Below are 21,851 nucleotides of genomic sequence, written 5' to 3'. Positions count from 1 at the left end.
AGTTACGCAAATGAGTTTGACCATCCCTAGTAATTTGAAAAATAAAGTTTGTTAGATGTTTATATGAAGCATATAGGTATTCTATTGTGCCACTTTTATGGCCATTTCAAAGTCAGTTAGACTTAGACAAGTCCTAAGTTATACCTTTACTGTGTTTATGCATCTGTGAAGACTTGCTGTTGCATAGGCAAAAAGCAACCCTAGCTTTCTTCCTACAGATAAAATACGAAGTTGTAGCAGAAAGGAGAAATATGTAACATTTACTGGACTGATCAATCCTTTTGCTTATTAAGGAATAGCATAACAGGGCTTCTTTGTGATTGTTTTAAGTCATGTCATTAAATCAGGATGGTAACCAATATTAACTAATAGTGGACTCACATTATGGAATTGAAGTTTCAGCAATGTAGGTGTTATCCAACCTCCCATGGAGAATTAAAACCAGAAACAAATTGGCAAACACCAGTTTTGACCTGCCCTAAAAATTGCTCTGATTATACCTAGGTTTTTGGCCTACCTAGTGTGCAATGTTTTGAGAAATCACATGGCTTTTATCTACAGGGTTTTTGTTGTTTGTAAAAATCTGCTCTCAATTTTACAAGGTGTTTCCTCCCTGAAATGACCTCTGAGGGAAGACTGAAGAAAATTGGGTTTGTTTAATCCGGAAAAGAGAATGAGAGGGGACGTAACAGTCTTCAAGTACATAAACGGTTGTTACATGGAGGGAGAATTGTTGTTCTTAACCTCTGAGGATAGGACAAGAAGCAATGGGCTTAAATTGCAGCAGGGGAGGCTTAGGTTGGACATTAGGAAAAACTTCTTGTCAGGGTAGTTAAGCACTGGAAAAAATTGCTTAGGGACGGTGTGAAATATCAGTCATTGGAGGTTTTTAAGAATAAGTTAGACAGACACCTGCCAGGAATGGTCTTGTTATTACTTAGTCCTGCCTTGAGTGCAGGGGACTGGACTAACTGACCTATTGAGGTCCCTTCCAGTCCTGCACTTCTGTGATTCTGTACTTGTTCTAAATATGCTTTTGGAAGGAAAGTGCACTACTAGTGAGCAACAAGTTACCACGTAGGTGATTGTTAACTCTTCATACAAAAATTATCCCCATACAGATGCAGTTTACCATGCCTGCTTTTCCAAGGATGGACAGAGAATAGCTTCTTGTGGCGCTGATAAAACCTTACAGGTAAAATACATAAATGTAAGCAAAACTAAAATATGTAAGACAATCCAGACAAAATAGTACTTAGTTTTTTCTATTTTTGTTTTACTATACAAGGATGCCAAGAAACTAGAGTACTTCAGAGGGAAATAATTCAAAAAGATATAGACAACGGTGCCTAAATTATTTTAACTGTATAACCTATATTGAGTCATCTTTTTATTCAAAAGGATACAGGATTATATGGTTCAAGGGTTTTTATCCCCTAAATGCATCTATAGTCAGTGTAATATAGAGCTGTCTATATGAGATTGTTTGTTTTTCTTTAAGTACACCCCTGGATCATGTTGCCTAAGGGCACATCTGCAATATAGCATCTGTAGCAGCAGAGTTATGGTGCTGCAGCTGTGTCTCTGTAATAAAGATGCTTCCACCATCAAAGGACAGGATTTTTCTATTGATGTAGTTAATCCACCTCTCCGAGAGGCAGTAGGTAGGCTGATAGAAAGAATTCTTCCATCAACCTAGCCACGGCTACACAGAGGGTTAGGTCCACTTAACTATGGTGGTCAGGGGATTCAATTTTTCACAGCCCTGAGTGACTTAGTGGTGGAATTATTAATAGCAGCAATTATTGTGATTATGGAATAGATAATATTTAGTCCTGCTATTACTACAGGGGACTGGACACTTCAGGTCCCTTCCAGTCCTATGATTCCCCTGTCATACACGCTGAAGACTAAATGAAAGAACCTCCCGTGGGCAACTTCCTATCTTAGGCAGTCACTTTATTCTATGCTTGACATTTTCATTCCAGTTTTATTTGACTTTGAGTACCTGTTTGCCAGAAGCTGGGAATGTGCAACAGGGGATAGATCACTTGATGATTACCTGTTCATTCCCTCTGGGGCACCTGGCATTGGCCACTGTTGGACACAGGATACTGGGCTAGATGGACTTTTGGTCTGACCCAGTAGGGCCATTCTTATGTACTATTATGCAAAGAGTTTTGCTGCTCTATTGAGTGTTTCTTTATAGAAGAGGCAGTCTAGTATAAGCTACTTATCAAAATTTACATTTTAGTACCCTAAACATTTTTGTGGTACATTACCCACTCGATCAAACAGATCAAGGCAGGAAATGAGGGTGTCCTGTATGACAATACAGTATACTAACAAGTAGCCTAAGGAACTAATCTCCCACCCTGCAATTGACAAATACCTTCAAGGCTTCAGGACCAGAATGGGATTTGATCGGAGACCTCTTGGAATAGTAGAGTACTGATCACTAGGCAAATCTCCACACCCCTAAAGTTATTAGCCACCCTATATCAAATGTAGCAGTCCACAAAGTAGTTAGGCTTCAATACAAGTCTGAATATAACGTTTCAGGCTGGGAGCTGTGGGATCTAGCCAATCATTAGTGACCAACACTGTCATGCATGAATGAATGAATGAATGCCACACCTTAAAGTGGTGGACTCCCAAGAAAGATGCCCTATTAAATTCCTTTCATATATATTTTTGCAATAGATTTAGGAGCCTAGTAAATTAGCTGCTTTGGAAAATTTTACCCTAAGCCCCTTTTGAAAATGGCACTTGGGCACCTAATACCTCTTGGAAGTCAATAGGTCTGAGGAGCCTAAATCACATAGTTGCTTCTGAAAATTTTACTGGGATAAAGACTTTCCCTAAAAGCTTGTAATTTAAGAAGTCTGAGGGCCAGATCTACCAAGAAAAATGTAGGCACCTGCCACTTTAGGTGACACCAAGATCCTCAAAACACCCTCTCAGCTACTAACTCTGAAGGCAGCTAGAATTCTATGGCACTAAAGTTTCTGCCAGTGAGCATGCACACAGCTACTTCAGTTTAGGTGCCCATCTCATGCATACATCCCAGCAGAATCCTCAAATTCAGTGTTTCCCCTGCCTAGGTAGTATGCAAGCATGCCCATTCCCATACAAAACAGCCAGAGGTTGTGCCTCCCTTATACCTCAGTGGTTAGAACAGGGTTCTCAAACTTTTGTCCTGGTGACCCCTTTCACAAAGCAAGCCTCTGAGTGCGACCCACCCCATTTTAAATTAAAAATATTTTTATATATTTAACACCATTATAAATGCTGGAGGTGAAGCAGGGTTTGGGGTGGAGGCTGACAGGCGTGACCCCCTCCCCCTCATGTAATAAGCTCACAACCCCCAGTCTGAGAACCCCTGGGTTAGAACATGCATGCTGGTGGGACACCAGATTCAATTGTCCCACTGTCTGATATGGATAAAGGATTTGAATTTGGGTCTCCTCCCTTCCCCCTCAGGAAAGTACCCTAATCACTGGGCTAGAGGGTATAATGGAGCAGGCCTCACTCTTTCCTGTTGCACAGTGTATTAAATAATTAGAGCATGGGGATTGGAACCCGAGTCTTCCACATCACTCTAACCACGGGCTAAAAGTTCCTTAAAAAAAAAAAAAAAATCATTGGTTTAGTGTACGGGTACTGGGCAGTGTTGGTGGCCTGTACTATACAGGCCAGATTACATGCTTCAGTAGCCTTAACTATGACTAAAGCATTCCAAGATGTAGTAAGTGCTTAACTTCCTCAGGGATGGGGTCCAAGCCCTTTCTTACTGGCTACCTTAGGTGACTTCCCAGTCAGTGTTCTGGCTCTTATGAATCTCATTCTTGGGTGCCTAAATCTCTCCCTACATTGGGCAAGGAGGTCTGTGTATTCTACTGGAGAGCAAGACTCCAACAAGTTAGGCATTGCAACTCAACATTGCAGCACTTTAGGCCCTTTATGGATCTAGCCAATAGCCCACTCCTGAATGTTGGAGAAATAAGATGAAGTTGACCAGTATAAGTGTTACTCCTTTGATAGCTAATGGCTTATTTTCCCATAAGTGCTCAGGGACCTTAACTTCCCTGCAATCCTTTGAAAGTGCACATGGTCAGCACCTTTAGAAAGGTTCCATGCTAAAGTTATCAGATAAAGGGCAACTCCTTTCTGTAGGTGAAAGTGAGTATACTTCAGTATTTATAGAAGGCAAACAATTCTTAATACTTGAAAGGATTCATTCATAATGCCATAAATGAGTGCCATTAATCCAATAAAATGTACAGTTATGCTGTTTCTGCTGTAGCTTTAGAAGGTATATATAAATCTCTAAAGCAAGCACAGCTGAATGAAACAAAACAACATTCACTGAAAGTACAATTCAATTGTCAACAAATTAACAGTTTGGAGACAGGTCAATACACAATATTTCTTTTTGTAAAACTATACCGAGCCGTAATAGGTTTTCTATGCCACAGCAAGTGAAGTTAGTTAAACCTCTCGGTTCAGTAAAAGCAAAATGGAGCAAAGCCCATCTTGGTACATATAGGTAGAGAAAAATAGGCTCAATTAAGAATTACTGTAAACAAGACATTTTCCCAAAACAAAGAGGGAACTGGAATCTCTGTTAATGATTATTACACAGTGAAATTTTATTTTGGGAATGTTTAAAATTTTTTACTTCAGTGGCAGAGAACTTTAGAATATTATATATTTCTACACATTTTAGATTAAAAGCAAAAGCAAAGCCCTTCATATAGAATACATTCTAGCAATACCACAAGACAGCACATTAAAATTAATTCATTTCAGTTCTTATGAAAATAAGCACTGAAGTACACATTACATCTTTATTTTTCCACAGTTTGACACCAAAAAATTAATGTTGTCTGTTACAATTTTCTAGAGGATGAAACACAAGTTTTACTATTTGATTAAAAACAAATTAAAAGAATTAAAGCATTTATTTTAGACAAAAAACTATTGCTTTGCTACCAAATATAAGTAATAGTTGCCTCAAGTACATAGCAAGTAAGAGTTTCCATAAGAGCAACTATGAACTAAATATTACATTGTATCTAGTTACAGTAAAAAAGATACGACTATATTAATTTATATCCTAAGCTTTTTTTTTTTTTTTTTTTTTAAAGTACCACTTTTATAAGGTTACAATTGTAATTTTGAATAGAATATGCAATATGTTGCAGACTTAAGTGCACCAATTTTATACATTCACTTTATATTCTATTTTTATTTCAGACTTCACTGGTTGTGGAAAAATCTGTTGCCTGTAACTAAGTTATGGAATTGAGAATGTTTAGACATATTTCCATTGAAAAAAGAAAATAATCAACTGAATCCAAGATGAGTAATTTTAACCTAAATTAAAAGTCAAAGCATAACAATGCCCTCTTCACATCAAACATGAAACTTCATGATATAGGGAGTATCCAAGATGATTATAGAAGCAATGCATTTTTACGTGAACATCTGCAAGGAGTATCATCTTAAGCTGTGGGAAAGACTGAACAAATTTTGTTTTCAGAACCTAGCCCTGCAGTAATTTTATCTGCAGTCTGAATCATGCTGGTGAAAGATTTAAGGTGTAGCACAGTGCTTTAGACTTTGAGTCCTTCAACAAACAAAAAACAGATTCAAAGAATATTTTGGTAGCAAATTATATTTGATGCAAATTTTATTTTCACACAGATTACTAATAAATAAGTTCCTCTATAAAGACAGATCTGTTGCCAACTAGATCTGTAATTATTAGGTTCCTACAACAGTATTAAGCACTAAAATTAAGAGCTACAATTAAAAAATGATGTTATTCTTAAGTGGAGTTACTAAAGTTACTTAGACCTTACAGAAATGAATACAGCAGGGGTACAGTTACATTTACTAAAAAGTTACAGTATTACAGAAGAGTTTATTGCCAGACTTTCCCTACAAGCTACAATATATCAAATTCAGCTGAACAGTTACAATAAAATGCATCCAAGGATGCATTTCCCTTTGTCAGGTTAATATCTCCTCCCTCCTTACCCCCACATTGTGTAGTAGAGAAAAAAAGTACAACCTCTTTTCTGTACGTAGTCAAAGCATTTAAACACAGCTTCACATTTTACTACATTTTTGCCCTTCTCAGCTTCCAAGTTTGCAAAAACAATATAGTTTCTCAAAAATGAATTTAAAGATGTCCACATTAAAAAAATAAAGACTACAAAAAGTCCCAGAGATCTAAAAAATGTTACTCGTATGGCACAAAGTTATCTCCTACTAGTCCAGAAAAAGTTACTGATGTCCATTTATACTGTCTTGTTTATTTATGCTTCATTATTCAATTTGTCAAGTTGCAATCACAGTTGTAAGCAGTCCTTGCGACAACAGTAGGGAAGAAGAGTTCTTTTTTTCTACAATTAAAAAATACAGATCAAGTTGGGTGTGCCATAGGAGATGATCAATCAGCTTGGATCTTTGCCTCAGGGACACCAAGATATTTAGAAAAAGGATTTCCTTGGTTGGTTTCCATAGATTGATAAACCACAAACAAGAAGACTGACACAACAACAAACAGCAGAATCTTTATCCACATGGGAATGGAGCGTTTTTTTGTTACTGGTTTCTCTGGTTTGTCATCTGCTAAAGGAACATATTTTGAAACATATTTAGATGAAAAGCTTTCCTCCATTCTGAAGTCACTGAGCTCTATAGGTCGGCCAGCAGCTCCTTTGATTGGTCTGCGGCAGCTAGCACTGTTAATTAAAAAGAATAATTAGTCACATGATTAAGTGGCAATCTAAAGTACATACAAGTTTTAGTTTAAACGGATTAAGGATCTGTTAAGGATCAGAATGCACATCAGATACTCTGTTTTAAGATATTAAGGACAGATTTCTCTACTGCCCATGGGTAAGCTTTCAGGCATACAGTTCACATTTTACTTTCTCTTTCCCATCACTGGTGAAGAGTGTCTTTCAACCCTATATGCAGAAAGATTGATAGGATACACAAATAGCCAGACTTAGGTATCAAGCAGGGTTGTCAAACAATGAAAAAAATTAATTGCAATTAATCGCTATTTTAATAGCACAGTTAAACAATAATAGAATATTATTTATTTAAATATCTTTGGATGTTTTCTACATTTTCAAATATATTGATTTTAATTACACAGAATGCTTGCCAAGGTGGTCTGGATGAGGCTCCAGGGGTTGGCAAAAAGATTTGTTTGTGATTAGTGTCCCCTCTACTTAAGGAGCAAAGAACTTTGGTAGAGATCTTAGCTCTCATCACTCGGGGAAGGAAGAGTAAAGAGGTGGAGTTAGTCAAACCAGCAGTCCAAAAAACAAGAAAAGCTGCGTTGGGCAGGACTACTCTCCTTGCCCTACAATGGTACCACAGCAAGCAGACGATTCCATACTGATAAAGAGGAAGTCCCTGATTTTAGGGACATGGGTGCAGACATTCACGGATATCATTTCCTAACTATTAGAACGTATGTGCGTCAAATTGTCTCTGTTGGGACATTTTAAATTCCAATAACAATATCAATGCTTTCTGCAAACCAGCAGTGAATACTCAACACTTCATTTCAATGAAGTGCAGTAAAAGTTGTGTTATCAGGCACTTCACCAACCATAAAGTTCTAGAAACTGGCATGTCTGATATTTCCATTAAAAGTCCAGTTGGTGCGGGGCCGGCAGGCTCCCTACCTGGCTCCTCGCAAGCAGCAACACGTCCCTGCTGCTCCTAGGTGGAGGAACGGCCACAGGGGCTTCGTGTGCTGCCCCTGTCCCGCTCCATGCACTGGCTCCACAGTTCCCATTGGCCAGGAACTGCAGCCAACGAGAACTGCGGGGACAACTTCTGTGGGCAGAGGCAGTGCGCAGAGCTGCCTGGCCACGCCTCCACCTAGGAGCTGCAAGGACATGTTGCCGCTTGCAGGCAGCCATCTGAGAGGAGCACCGCCAGATTTGGCACCCCGAACCCTCTCCCATGTCCCCTCCCTCCCCCAAAACTTCCTTCCCCATCCTTGAGCCCCCTCCCACATCTAAGCTCCCTCCTGCCACTGATAAATATAACTTAGTTAACTGGGATTTTTGACTAACCGGGACCCCCCCATTCCCCCAATATGCCAGATAAAGCTTTTCCTGTACAACCATTCTTTAAGGAAAAGACATGGGCACCAATGCAGGTAGCTCAATGAAAGTCTGTTACTATGATCTCATTATCATCTTACACTTCCAGTTTGTGCAGTTGCCAGTGTTGTCTATTTATAAGAGCTCCTGGGCACAGACCACCTTTGTTATGTGTTTGTAAGATTACTACCACAATAGGGCTCTGGCCTTTAGGAGTTACTGTTGAACAAGCGGAGATCAAAAACAAAGCGTTTGGATGCTGAAGAATGAGAGAAAGAGTATATAAATAAGTGATGGGAATCAGGAAGCAAACAAAGTCTTTGGTATGTTGAACCTTGAAAGAGACTGGGGTTACTTAGTTTATAAAATAAATATGATACAAGAATGCAAAATAATGAATGGTATGGAGAAGTCAAGTCAGACATTTCTTTTTACCTTCCTACATTATACAAGAAGGAAAGGAGATTTAATGGAATTCAAAAGGCAACATGCTTTTAGAGTAAAATCCCTTTTAAATTAAAAAAACCAAAACCAAAAAAAACAAAAACAAAAAACAAACAACAACAACAAAAAACACCACACCTACTGATTTAGGGAACTCTGTCTCAAGATATTGTGGCCAAAAGCTAAAAAAAAATTTAGAATAGGATTTAGGACTGGAAGTTCTATACAGATAAGAACATCTCGTTACATTAAACAGGATGCCTATACCTTCATGCTTCAGTGCATAAGGCAAATCACTAATTGACTGAGATTAGAAAACAAAGGAAAGTTATGGACAAGTTATTCCATAATTTTCTATACTTTTTTTTGGCGCTTTCCTTTGAAGCAGCTGGTACTGACCAGTGTCAGTCCAGTGTCTGGTCTCTATATGGACCATTAAGCGGATTATGGCTACAGAATTCAGTGCTCTGCTGAAGCAGTACTTTTAAAAAATGTACATATCTTTCTGCCTGGAACACAAGCTAACAGGATATTTTTAGCCTCAAAAGTTTTACCATTTTTATTATTTAAAATTCCATGGTGGAATACTGGACTTCATTTCAGAAGAAATTAAACTGGTTTAATCAATCTGTGTCATTTTAAAAAGAAGATCCCTTATCTGAAGTAATTCTGTTTATAAAAGGCTTATTCACTTGTAGTATCTGAAGCCTAAATCACACCACATTTCAATAATGTTTGTGATACTAGAGCCCAGGTAAATTCAGTTTTAGATCTAATGGGATAAGTTAATTTTAACAGTTATATGCAGAAAGGCATGCCATCTAGCTCTATGGTGTGCTCTGAGGTTGAACCACAGAATATGGATTCATTCTTAGAGATTTCTTAGCAATACAACCTAATTAAACACAGGGGAAAAAAGTCTTTTTCTATCATGATTGATAAAAACATAAGATACTTTAATTGTACCTAATTCCTGTAGGTGTTGATACTTCATATGGGAACATTTCCTTAAGAATATCTCTTTCTACTCTTCGTTCTTCTGCTAGTGTTTTCTCCACCACCTACGGGAACAAATAGAAGAATTATAAACCTTACCAAACTCAATAGCTTTTTTCCCCTCTAGTATAGATATTTAGAGTGACCATAACCCTAGGTGATTTGAAAGAGAGAATTTGGTTCACCCAGTGAATTTTAAGAAGTCTTTCCTGGATTTTAATTGTTGGTTTAAGCTTTGTTACTGGCAGCTGTCTAGTGATTTTTGGTGTCCAGATGTATTCAGCGTTGTCCTCAGTTTCCTTCAACATGAAGAATACTTTGTTGTTACTTATGCAGTACTTATACACCAATCAGACAACAATACAGATGATCAAAAGGGACTAGTCATCACCTCTATCATGGCTGTGTTGAGCAGATCACTGGATTGTGTGTGACCAATGTTAATAGTATGTTTATGAGGACGACCTGTTTCCTCTTGCTCTGGTAAGCGAAAGTGCTGCAATATAGCAAAACACTGACTGCAAAGGCTTATTGGGTTTGAGACAGTAAAGCACTTGTTTTTAATAAATTTAATGGGTATCAGCTCAGTGCTCAGTTACCAACATGATGTCAGATCATCTCTGTAAGCAAATGAGGTAGCCCATTTCACATACTACATGAAGACGTGGACACACATCTTAAAGCAGAGCCACTAGTTTTTAATTAAAGATTTCTTATCTATTTTTAAGAATGAGTTGTACTCAAAATGAGCAATGCAAAAGTGATAAATCCTATTGATTTCTATTAGGAAAATAGAAATGCTGCAGAATAGCATACTATATCAGGTCTAAAATTTTTAGCATAAAAAAAAAAAAAAAAAAAGGGTTTCCAGAGATAATATAGTCAAACACTCTAGAAGCAGGGGCATTTTAGCTATTAAAAGAAGAGGCAGATCTACTCCAGTAATGTTACATTGGAGGCTTTTGGTTAAAATAATCCTGCTATTTGATGCTCTAAATTAAGCCACAGACTTGATCAATTTTTCAAAATTCGAGAGCCATGTACTCGCTCTCTATTCAACTAACTTGACAAGGAATTGTACAAAAACCCCCAACATGCTACATTGATGACAGAAGCAGCACAAAAACTGCAAACATGATCCCAGAAATGCAGAATGGCTCAAAACTAAGCAGGTATTTTATTGGCCAAACTTTTAAACCTTACATTCATCAGTCAAGCCATGATATAATGCTAGTTTGATCTGAATATCCTCATGCCACTTGTTAGAGAACTACACCCTCATTCCCACTTCTGCAGGAATGAATAAATACAAGAACTCTGTCCAGAAATAATGATAATCTAAATTTTAATTCATTTACTTCAGCTGTCATCAATGGTTTCTTTGGTGTTCTTCTGGGCAAGTCTGAGAATTCACTGATTGACAGTGTAGGAGCTGCATGCTTGAAATTTCCAGGCACCCTATTGACAACCTGCTGAGATTCAAATTGTTCAGACTCAATTAACCAAAATACAAAAGAAAAACAAAAATAAGACAAAATCTTTGTTAAACATTTGGATACTAAAAGTTACCACTCGGGGGAAAAAAAAAAAAATAGATGATTTAAGAGAAGCTACATTGGAAAAAACATTCTAAATACATTAGCGACATAGTTTCAATATTTTTTTCTTAAAGCTGTTTAGTGACAGAAGCTCACAAACCCTCAAGGCAGGTTTGTTGCACATATTAAATAAAATGGACCCTCCATGAAGGCTGTGGTACCGAAGTTCTCCAATCTTCCACTTTTAAGAAGACAGGAACTATCATACTGGCTCAGACCACACCAGCAGCAGGAGGCTTCAGGGGTTGGTGCAAGAACATATGCTCATATAAGACTGATAAAATGGAGAGGGAAGCATATCTGACAGAAAGTAAAAATACATTAAGTATTGGGGGCTATCAAGTAGAGTTAGATTTGTTTAAAGTAAAAACGCTTTCTAGTGTAAGTTAAAAGGTACATTACAGAAAGATACCACTTGTATAATTTATTAGATATATTTACTAGGGTCTCGTTGCTTGAAGCCACTATAGTTTCAGCTATGGGAGTACCCTCTGACATTACTGCATCATCTACAGGCAACTGTGCTGTAGTTTCCACCTGTTTGTTTAAAAAACAAAACAAAAACAGTGAGTGTAAAAAATAGTCTCTAGGGCCCTGACAATCTCAGGAAAAAGTAAAATGAGTCTAGATTGCAATAAGCCTCTCATCACCCTTTTCCTTGGTGTTCTTCTTGATACTCTTGTAGACTCCCTAGAAACTGCCTGAAGAGGTCCACTTTTTGAAGATCCACTTGTCCAGATAGCCTCAGTAACTCCATCTTGAGAATAGTTCTATTCAAGCATCAAATACATTAGCAAGCATATACAAGTCATGTCCCAACACTGAAGTGTCCATAACTAAAAGCCATAGAAGCATGCATATTCCAGATGTAGGTGTGTAGCACACTTGCTTTCCAAATATCTTGCTTTGTAGAATACCTGCATTAATATTGGATATCAAGTGATTATACGCAACACTATCCTTAAGAGGATTCCTATTTATATGGAGTTGAACAGACAATGTGTTCTGATAATCAGAACAAAGTGACAGCTACCATCTCCAGTAAGTGTAGAGTATAAATGGTTTACATCGTCACTGGCTAAAACCTCATCTCTGGCTTGAACCTGGATAACCACTGATGAGCCGATATGCCATTTTACATTTAACCCAGATATCTCTGCATAGATAAAAAACAAACCTCTTGTGCATCTGTGGAAACAGGTGTTACCAAAACCCTTTACTCAGATGCAGTTTTATCTCCTCTGAACACAAGATAGGGAGGTTTCCAAAGATACATACAGCAGTTTGAAATTCATCAGCAATTGTTTCCCTAAATACCATTTGTGCCTTTGAAAGTCTCCCCCATAATTGTAACAAGTTTTATATCCATAAATTAAGCTTTGCCCATTCCTTATGGCCAAGATTTGAGACATAATTGGTCAAACCTAAACCAGTCCATTAGATACTAAAAACAAGTGTCATACTAGTATTAGAATAAGATTTAACGTAGGAGTTTTCCAATGGCTTTATATCCAGTGGAGGAATGAGGTCATTCACCACAGTAATAATAGTATTGTGGGTTTAAGTAACTGGGGCCATCTTTTTCAGGTTAAGTCTCAGAGTGAGGAAAGACCCCAAATCTACAGAAGCAGCATAAAAAGCTGCAGTTTTACACTAGCAACTTGAAACACAATTAAAAATCCCAAATCCATAAGATAGCCAATATTAAACAGTTAAAAAACTAGAGAGTTACCACTGTATTTAAAAACAAACTATTTTTGAGGAAAAGAAGTTTACACTAGTAAAAAAAGTGAGCAATAATCTGAAGTGAGTAACAAAACAAATGTAATGTGCATGTTTTCCTTTTAATAAATTCAGGAAGTTTGGTAGTTTGTTGTTATCATTTATAAGATAGCTCTTCCTAACACATCAGAGAGAGAAAGAAAAAAAAAAAAAAGATTGCTTGTTTATGGTTGCTACAAATCCAGTAGAAGGAGTACAAGCTTTTATGTAGGTAAGACAAGTTATAGTAATTGAAAAGTTTAGGAGACTAAGTGGTGAACTTTTAAATTGGATTTTGAGAAAAACATCACTTCCCACTAGATCCTAAATTTCATGGAGTAGGCTAAATCTGAGCCTAAACTGTTGGCAATATTTCTTTAAATTGTAAGAAAAAACTCTTCTCAAATTAAACAATTCTTTCCTTCCAAATCTAACCCCATCTCCTCTCCCCCCAGAAATTTTGGATTATTTCCTTTCCTAAAAAGGAAGGATAATTTTGAAAGTTTACTGTACTTTACTGAAGGTCATTCATAAATCTTTGCCTGTTACAGGTTTTAGATTATATTGTTTGCAGCTTTAACCACTCACAGTACTTTCAGCTTCTACTGTAGGCATTTAGCATTTCCATTTACTAGGTTTTAAAGAATATTAATGGGCCCAGGTCAGCCTAGCTAAAGAGAGGGTTATTATGGTTTAAACCAGTAATTATTCATCATTTTGAAAGAGTTGTATGAAGAGTTTTACTATTCTCTTTGAGTCAACCCGGTGAATTGGATAAGATACCAGCTGAATTAGCACTGGGTCATATAGGTGCAGATTTCAGACTCAGTGGAGTACTATTTTGGCAGACTATATACATTTGAAATACTTAGTTTGAGGTCCTAGCTACCTCAAGAGATCAGGCGAGAAAGTCAAATTAACATCTATTTGTTTAATCTAGGAGGTTGTGAAAGCAGGTTGTTTTCTGAGGGTGTTCTTTCACATATATTTCTCCTGTTGGTTTGACAAACTGCTAAGATAAAAGACTTCAGGTGACACTGCAAGGTCTATTTGATCTCTTGGGGTCCTGGGAGAGAAGGGGTTTGTTCAGAGTACAGGCATGTTTATTTTGCCAAGTGGGTCCATTCAAGGGGCACATTTTAATAAAATGGACATTAAAGCAATGACTTCACAACACTCTGTCTTAACTTTGTTTCCCATTATGGTTCTAAAACAGGATGCTACTGATTTCAACAAGACAGAGATGTTGGTGTGCTCTCTCTTGAAAAATATATGCACACTCCAGGATAGAAGCCTGATTTTTCAAGAGATTTGGACACGCCAACATCTGACACATTGAAATCAGTGGGAACTGCTGGAAGAGCATCAATATTTTTGGGGGGGGTGGGGGGGAGGGAGGAAAATCAGGCAACTTGTTTAGGAATCTAACTTGAAGTATTCATTTAAAAAGGATTCTTGGCTGATTAAGTGTTTAAATATCCTTTAAAATAATATTGTGCAGTCAACAATTTTGAATTTTTGCTTCAACTGGAAAGAGCAGAAGTGTTTCAGTATGACTCCTTGATTTTGATTCCCATCAAAGTGAACTGGAACAGTGTGACAATAAGTTACATTAGCATATGTCTATATATGCCCCAGCCCAGACAAAATTAAGTGGTACTTGGATGTCGGTTTCAAAACAGACAAAATTAGTAAGAGTTCACCATTTCTGAAACAGCCATTGGTGACAAATTCCAGAGAAAGGAAAGATTCAGAGCAGCGTGCACTAGTATCAGTGGCTGAAACACCATTTTAAAAGAAATTTTTCTGTTCTGTCCCCTCATACTGCTAGCCCACTCTCATCAACATAGCACAGGTGATTGCAAAGTTCTGCAAAAGCCAGTTACTCAAATAGTTGCTCCACAAGGATTCCACTACCTTTCTTCAGCAAAAAGAAATGTTAGTCAGGGCACTACACTACCACCAGCCAAAACTGGATCATCTGATGAAATACACTAATCTGGACAAAAGGATATTCACATTGATATGCTAACTTCACAAGGGTTGATTAGCTACAGGTATTTGATAAATCAAACTCCTGAAGTCCACATGATCAACTCATTTTTTAAGAAATGAATCTACACACCCTAAAACCCAAACACAAAAAGCCTTCATTAAGCAAGCTAGTGTATTAGCATTTCAAAGTGAGGCACTCAAAAGTTAGTAAGTGCCCATATGTGTATGCATTGATAGTATTTGACCCCACAACTGAAGACTGTTTTCCCCCCACATAATATGTTCTTCTCTTAGGATAAAATTGGTGGGGAGGTTAAGTCCTCACTCTAAAGCACAGAGGCACTAAAGCCTCTCAAGCAGATACCAGGATATTTTAATTAAGCAAACAATTATTTTCCCTAACTTTGTTCTGAGAGAACTTTACAGAGCTGGTTTTGCTGAAGGTTCCAAACATGTTTCTTGGAGACATTCAACAAGGAAATTTCAATAAATTTGGCAAATGTATAAGTCACTGAAAATGGTTTTATAATGGAAAGTGTTATGCAACCTTAACTACAGCAGTGCTGCCTACAATATCATAGAAAAAAGCAAAAGCTAAGATTAGCAGCTATATTTTGCTAAAGTTAAGTGTTACTGAGTAGGCAAAATATTAAAAAATAGCTCCAGGATTAGCTAGAACTTGGGTTGTGTTTAATTTCTACATGATTCCTGGAAAACTTGTGATAAACAGTTTAGCCCACTTAAAATATTAACCATGTGAATATTAGTCAAGTGCAATAGGAAAAATTCAGCTACTGCAAGTATACTCACAATTACAAGTTGATAAGAAAGTGCCATTAAAATAACAATACCTGATTATGTTCAACAACTCTTCTTTGTTTGAGTGTTACTGGAGTCTTTGTCTTGGCTTTCAGTGGCTCTCTCTTCTCAAGTCTGAACTCTACCTTGGGATCTGAGAATAAAATCAGTCACCATTACTCTTTGGCAACTGAAAGAGCCAAAATCAAACATTCTACCTAGAATATTAAAAAAAAAAAAAAAAAAAAAAAAAAAAAAAAAAAAAGGGGTCATCTTAAGTAACTGTCAAGACCATAACAACCCAAAGACTCTGTTGCTTTTAACCCAAATAATGCACTTTATTAAAATAGACCATTTTAGCTGCCAGAATGGTTGAGTTATAACTTGTAATATTCTCTTAATATAACAAATATGGGCAAGTTTGCATTGTGACATACCACTTGCCAGTATGCAGGTCACTCCCAGATGGGTTTGTGTAACCCCAGCCTGCCAGTCTGATCCTTGCTCTCACCAGCCATGGTTTTACTACAAGAGGACTCCAAAATGCTCCCAGCCCTGGATTTTCCAGGAAATGTATGTCTTGTATGCCCAGCTCTCCTGGGCAGTCCAAATATACAAAGTCCATTATTCCTTTAAGGGAATATACACACACAACTTGCCACCTTCAATGGTGTTACCTACACATTTCCACTTAAACATGCTAGATTAGCTAAAACAAGTTTATTAACTATAAAAAGATAGATTTTGAGAACCAGCAATGAGGCATAAAAGTCAGAAATGATTAAAAAAAGAGAGTGCTTTCTAGTACCCAATTTAAACTATATTTATTAGATTCAAAGCAAAAAGTTTCTCACCATACACTTCCAAGCAGCATTACTGACTAAACTCTTCAGGTCAGGACTCCTCTCCCAAAGTCTAACTCCTCCTCCTCTTGAGCAAGTCTACACTTAAAACATTTAATGAAGACGCTAAACCAGCTAGAGAGAGCTCTCCCATTGGCATAGTTAATCCACCTCAGTCCCTTTTTGAAAAGTATTTCCAACTGATAACCAAGAGACTTGGGATCAAGTGGAGGAAGGAGACCTCATGATGTTTCTTTGCTAAGATGTGGATATTTTTGTCCCTGCTCCCCTCTCTTACCAAAGAATGGCCACTTGATGGGTGATGGCCTATCAGCTTTATTGATACCTGGCCAGGGTGTCAGTTTGCCCTCTGTCTTTGAGAAACTGGTTTAGCCACTTCCCAGACTTATCTAGGAAACACACTTCAGTCATGATTTCAGCGGATGTTTGTAAGTTTATATAAGTGTTGCTATACATGCATTTTGTCATTAGTAATCAGCAAGTTATGAGTTTTCAAATGATTGTACAAGACATGCCTTATGAGCGAACATTATTTCAACAGTGTTTAGGGTGTGAATACATTCCACCACATGCCTTCCAGCTAGCAAGAACATACTTTAAATGTCCAGACAAATCCTATAAAGCCTGTAATTACACTTTGAGTACTGTTTGAAATGATGTATTTTCAGAGTGTCCTTTAAAAGTCTTTGCTCTGTTGGACAGAGTAATAAAAAAATCAAAGATGTTTGCCTCAAATTATGATATGACATTATCTTGTAGTTACATTTAAAAGTACAAGGAGAAGTTTACAAGATTTCACTGAGGAATACACTAAGAAACTGCACCATCTACTCAGGACACTCCCTACACTAACACAGGAACAAATCAACATACCCTTAGAATAACCCCGGTCGGGGCTCTATCTACTACCTAAGATCCACAAACCTGGAAATCCTGGACGCCCCATCATCTCGGGCATTGGCACTCTCACTGAAGGACTGTCTAGATATGTGGACTCCCTACTCAGACCCTACACCACCAGCACTCCCAGCTATCTCCGTGACACCACAGATTTCCTGAGAAAACTACAATGCATTGGTGACCTCCCAGAAAACACCATCCTAGCCACCATGGATGAAGAGGCTCTCTACACAAACATCCCACATACAGATGGAATACAAGCTGTCAGGAACAGTATCCCTGATGATGACACAGCACAACTTATTGCTGAGCTCTGTGACTTTATCCTCACGCACAATTATTTCAAATTTGGTGACAATATATACTTCCAGACCAGTGGCACCGCTATGGGCACCCGCATGGCCCCACAATATGCCAACATTTTTATGGCTGACCTGGAACAACGCTTCCTCAGCTCTCGTCCACTCATGCCCCTTCTCTACCTACGCTATATTGATGACATCTTCATCTGGACCCATGGGAAGGAGACCCTGGAAGAATTCCACCATGATTTCAACAGCTTCCACCCCACCATCAACCTCAGCCTGGACCAATCTACACGGGAGGTCCACTTCCTAGACACCACCGTATAAATAAGCAATGGCCACATTACCACCACCATATACCGAAAACCCACCGACCGCTACGCCTACCTTCATGCCTCCAGCTTCCACCTTGGTCACACCACACGATCCATCGTCTACAGCCAAGCACAATCGCATCTGCTCCAACCCCTCAGACAGAGACCAACACCTACAAGATCTTCACCAAGCATTCTCAAAACTACGATACCCACACAAGGAAAGAAAGAAACAAATCAACAGAGCCAGACGTGTACCCAGAAGTCTCTTGCTACAAGACAAGCCCAGAAGAGAAACCAACAGAACTCCACTGGCCATCACCTACAGTCCTCAGCTTAAACCTCTCCAACGCATCATCAGTGATCTACAACCCATCCTGGACAATGATCCCTCACTTTCACAGACCTTGGGAGGCAGGCCAGTACTCGCCCACAGAAAACCTGCCAACCTTAAGCATATTCTCACCAGCAACCACGCACCGCACCATAACAACTCTAACTCAGGAACCAACCCATGCAACAAACCTCGATGCCAACTCTGCCCACATATCTACACCAGCAACACCATTACAGGACCTAACCAGATCAGCTACAACATCACCGGCTCATTCACCTGCACGTCCACCAATATAACATATATAACATATGCCATCATATGCCAGCAATGCCCCTCTGCTATGTACATTGGCCAAATTGGACAGTCACTACGCAAGAGGATAAATGGACACAAGTCAGATATCAGGAATGGCAATATACAAAAACCTGTAGGAGAACACTTCAGCCTCCCTGGCCACACAACAGCAGATGTAAAGGTAGCCATCTTAAAGTGAAAAACTTCAGGACCAGACTCCAAAGAGAAACTACTGAGCTCCAGTTCATTTGCAAATTTGACACCATCAGATCAGGATTAAACAAAGACTGTGAATGGCTATCCAACTACAGAAGCAGTTTCTCCTCCCTTGGTGTTCACACCTCAACTGCTAGCAGAGCACCTCACCCTCCCTGATTGAACTAACCTTGTTATCTCCACACTGATTTATACCTGCCTCTGGAGATTTCCATTACTTGCATCTGAAGAAGTGAGGTTCTTACCCACGAAAGCTTATGCTCCCAATACTTCTGTTAGTCTCAAAGGTGCCACAGGACCCTCTGTTGCTTTTTACAGATTCAGACTAACACAGCTACCCCTCTGATACTTAAGATTTCACTTGAGGGCCTGTATACCATATCCAGATCTATTGATAAAATAAGTAAGTTACACAGTGTTGGAGAGGTTCATTTATCTGCTCTTCTAGTTTAATTTCCCTATTTAAAAATGTAAGCTACATACTGTCCAGTGAAATAATTTACTATTTGCAGCCTTGTTCCCAAGTTATGAGAGAGACAAGGTGGGTGAGAATATTTTATTGGACCAACTTCCATTGGTGGGTGAGAGAGAGAGAGGATTCCAAGCTATACAGAGCTCTTTAAGTCTGGAAAAGGTACTCTACGACGTCTAGCGCTCCTGTTGACAAAGTGCTGTTTGCACCAGTGCTTGTCATTGACAAAACTTCGGTCTTTCGAGGGGGGGGGGGGGGGCAGGAAGAGGGTGGTTTTAACACCTCTGAATGACAAAATTGTCTTTCACTTGCCAGTGTAGACAAAGCCTTAGTAATTTTTATCATATGTTGCCTTCTTACTCCAGCTCCCATACATCATTACACTCAGCTGTTTTGAATGCCAAAGAGCTATAAAAACTTTGTGTGTATGAGCCCAACTTTAATTTCTCCTTCCACATTTGAGCATTTCTTAGTTAGAAGAAACACTAGGTAAGAAGAAACGATGAGTATAGATACCAGTAGGCGATTTCATTTTGTCCTCCAACCCACCTTTCAGTTAGTCATTACTTTGGTTAGACCAGTAAAAGGTGTACACACATGAAGTTATTAAGGAAAAGCACTATAAATGTACACCCTACCTTAATCCACGTTAGTTTTCAAGTGTGGACAAGCCCTAAAACCTATTGCAGTGAACAGGAGAGGGTTTTTCACACTGAATGAAAAAATAACTTTTTTATTTAATAGCTATCCATCCACAGAGAGGCACTCTGCCTACCAACTGCAAGAAAAGTTCTCGGTTGTAAACGCATCCTTCCACTTGAGAAGTCAGTTTTAGTTGTATAAAGGGAACTGGTCTCTAATGCAGGAGTTATGGGCAGAAAAGCTTCCATACAGGATTGTTGCTCCACTAAGTGACTGGAGGAAGTGTCACTCGTCTTGAAATTAAGCAGCACTACAATAGGAAGATTTCACTGTGTCTGACTTTGAGCAGTGACTGAGCAGAGAACCAAAGGAAGGAAAGCATACCTTAAAGCAATGTTTCTCAAATGCAGCCACCAGGGTCTTTTCTTGTGACCACAGCCTCCTGGGCTATGATTGGGGGGAGGGGGGAAAGCAGGCAAAATAGCAGCCCCTCCCTGTTGGTCCTAGATGCACCATCTTGGTTGCTGGGGCCGCCAGCAGGGGGTGGGCCCTGCCCTCCTCAGGAGACACAATGCTGGAGGAGATGGCAGCCAGTGAGTTCCCCACCTTCCCAGGGGCGGTGGGGCTCAGGCTTTGGGCTTCAGCCCTGGGGTGACAGGCTCTGGCTTCCTGCTGCCTTCCTTTGCCCCCCCATCCAGGGCATCCTCAGTCCTGCCATACCTGGGGACAAGTTAAATCTGCTGTGAAATGTAATACTTGTATCTTTGTTAATATCGTATTTCACAACGGACTTACTAGCTATCAATAAATAAATTACAATGATTTGGACATGTACATGTGCATATTTATTTGTTTTTCCTAAAGCTAATTAAGTATTTTAGGAAAAAGTGCGAGAGTGGCCACCAAAAACTTTGTCCTCAGAACCCCTACCTTATGAGTCACAATCCTGAAGAAAGGCATTGTTAGTCAAACACAAAATCAGTCTAGGCCAGCCTGCAGGCTGCTTGCCCAGTCATTGAAAATCCATTGGAAGATTACGGTTTAGAGAGTTTAGGCTCCAAACCCCCATAACCGCAACCCAGAAAGTGCACCAGTTTGCTTATGTGTTGAAGCTTTTGTAGTTAATGCTGCCCTCAACGACATGAATCATGAAATGGTTCAGGACAAAGTCCAATGACCTCCATAAACACTTGGGACTTTGGATGCCCCCTTATTGATAAACAGTGCACAACTGTACAAGATGATAGAATGATTAGTGAAGAGTTGTGCCTATTTCTACAGTTACCAGGCCAAATTACTGAAATGTATGCTAACAATGCAGGTGGATGGTCATTAGTAAAGCAAGGAGTCCATCTTCCTGTGCTGACGTAGGTGTTTAGCAGAGGTAGGGAGTGGGCAAGACTGAAGGCATATGCTAATATTGCTAATAAACACATATGAGCTAAGCAGTATCTATGCTTTTTTTTTTTTTTTTTTTTTTTTTTTTAAAAAGCAGCTTGAAGCTTTATTTTTCCTAGAAAAAAAAAGTGAGTTTATATGAATGTTAGAATAAGAAACCACCACCCAGTGAAGTCAACAGTGAAGACAGAAAGAAATACTATGAGGTAGTAAGCTTTCTGTAGAAAGATTTTATTACAGGCAAGATTCTAGCAAACTAAGTTTCCCCTTACCCATCCTAGAGCCCACAAGACTCCATTCTAATTGTACCCAGGTTAGTAGTGATTCCAAAACCGTGCATAAATTACTGACTCAAAAAAAACCTTAAGTTGAGGTGA

At 38.8% G+C, this 21,851-nt stretch overlaps 1 protein-coding gene across 7 annotated transcripts in view; it reads right to left on the bottom strand.

Moving 5' to 3' along the window:
- Positions 1–4,364: 4,364 nt before the first annotated feature.
- Positions 4,365–21,851, bottom strand: part of TMPO (thymopoietin) — a 51,511-nt gene continuing 34,024 nt past the window's right edge. Inside the window, exons 4-9 of one of the 7 annotated variants that reach the window (XM_054028625.1) lie at positions 15,787–15,887; positions 11,830–11,949; positions 11,621–11,716; positions 10,940–11,053; positions 9,552–9,646; positions 4,365–6,755 (exon numbers count right to left, since the gene is read on the bottom strand). In XM_054028625.1, the coding sequence (XP_053884600.1) occupies positions 6,461–6,755; positions 9,552–9,646; positions 10,940–11,053; positions 11,621–11,716; positions 11,830–11,949; positions 15,787–15,887 (821 nt within the window). In that variant the 3' untranslated portion in view covers positions 4,365–6,460. The remainder of the gene's footprint in view (positions 6,756–9,551; positions 9,647–10,939; positions 11,054–11,620; positions 11,717–11,829; positions 11,950–15,786; positions 15,888–21,851) is intronic. The other 6 variants (XM_054028576.1, XM_054028582.1, XM_054028591.1 and 3 more) reach the window with 6 other exon arrangements.

Source organism: Malaclemys terrapin, chromosome 1 (assembly GCF_027887155.1).
Source record: "Malaclemys terrapin pileata isolate rMalTer1 chromosome 1, rMalTer1.hap1, whole genome shotgun sequence".
NCBI lineage: Eukaryota > Metazoa > Chordata > Testudines > Emydidae > Malaclemys > Malaclemys terrapin.
This window is presented reverse-complemented; position numbering and strand designations above follow the sequence as displayed.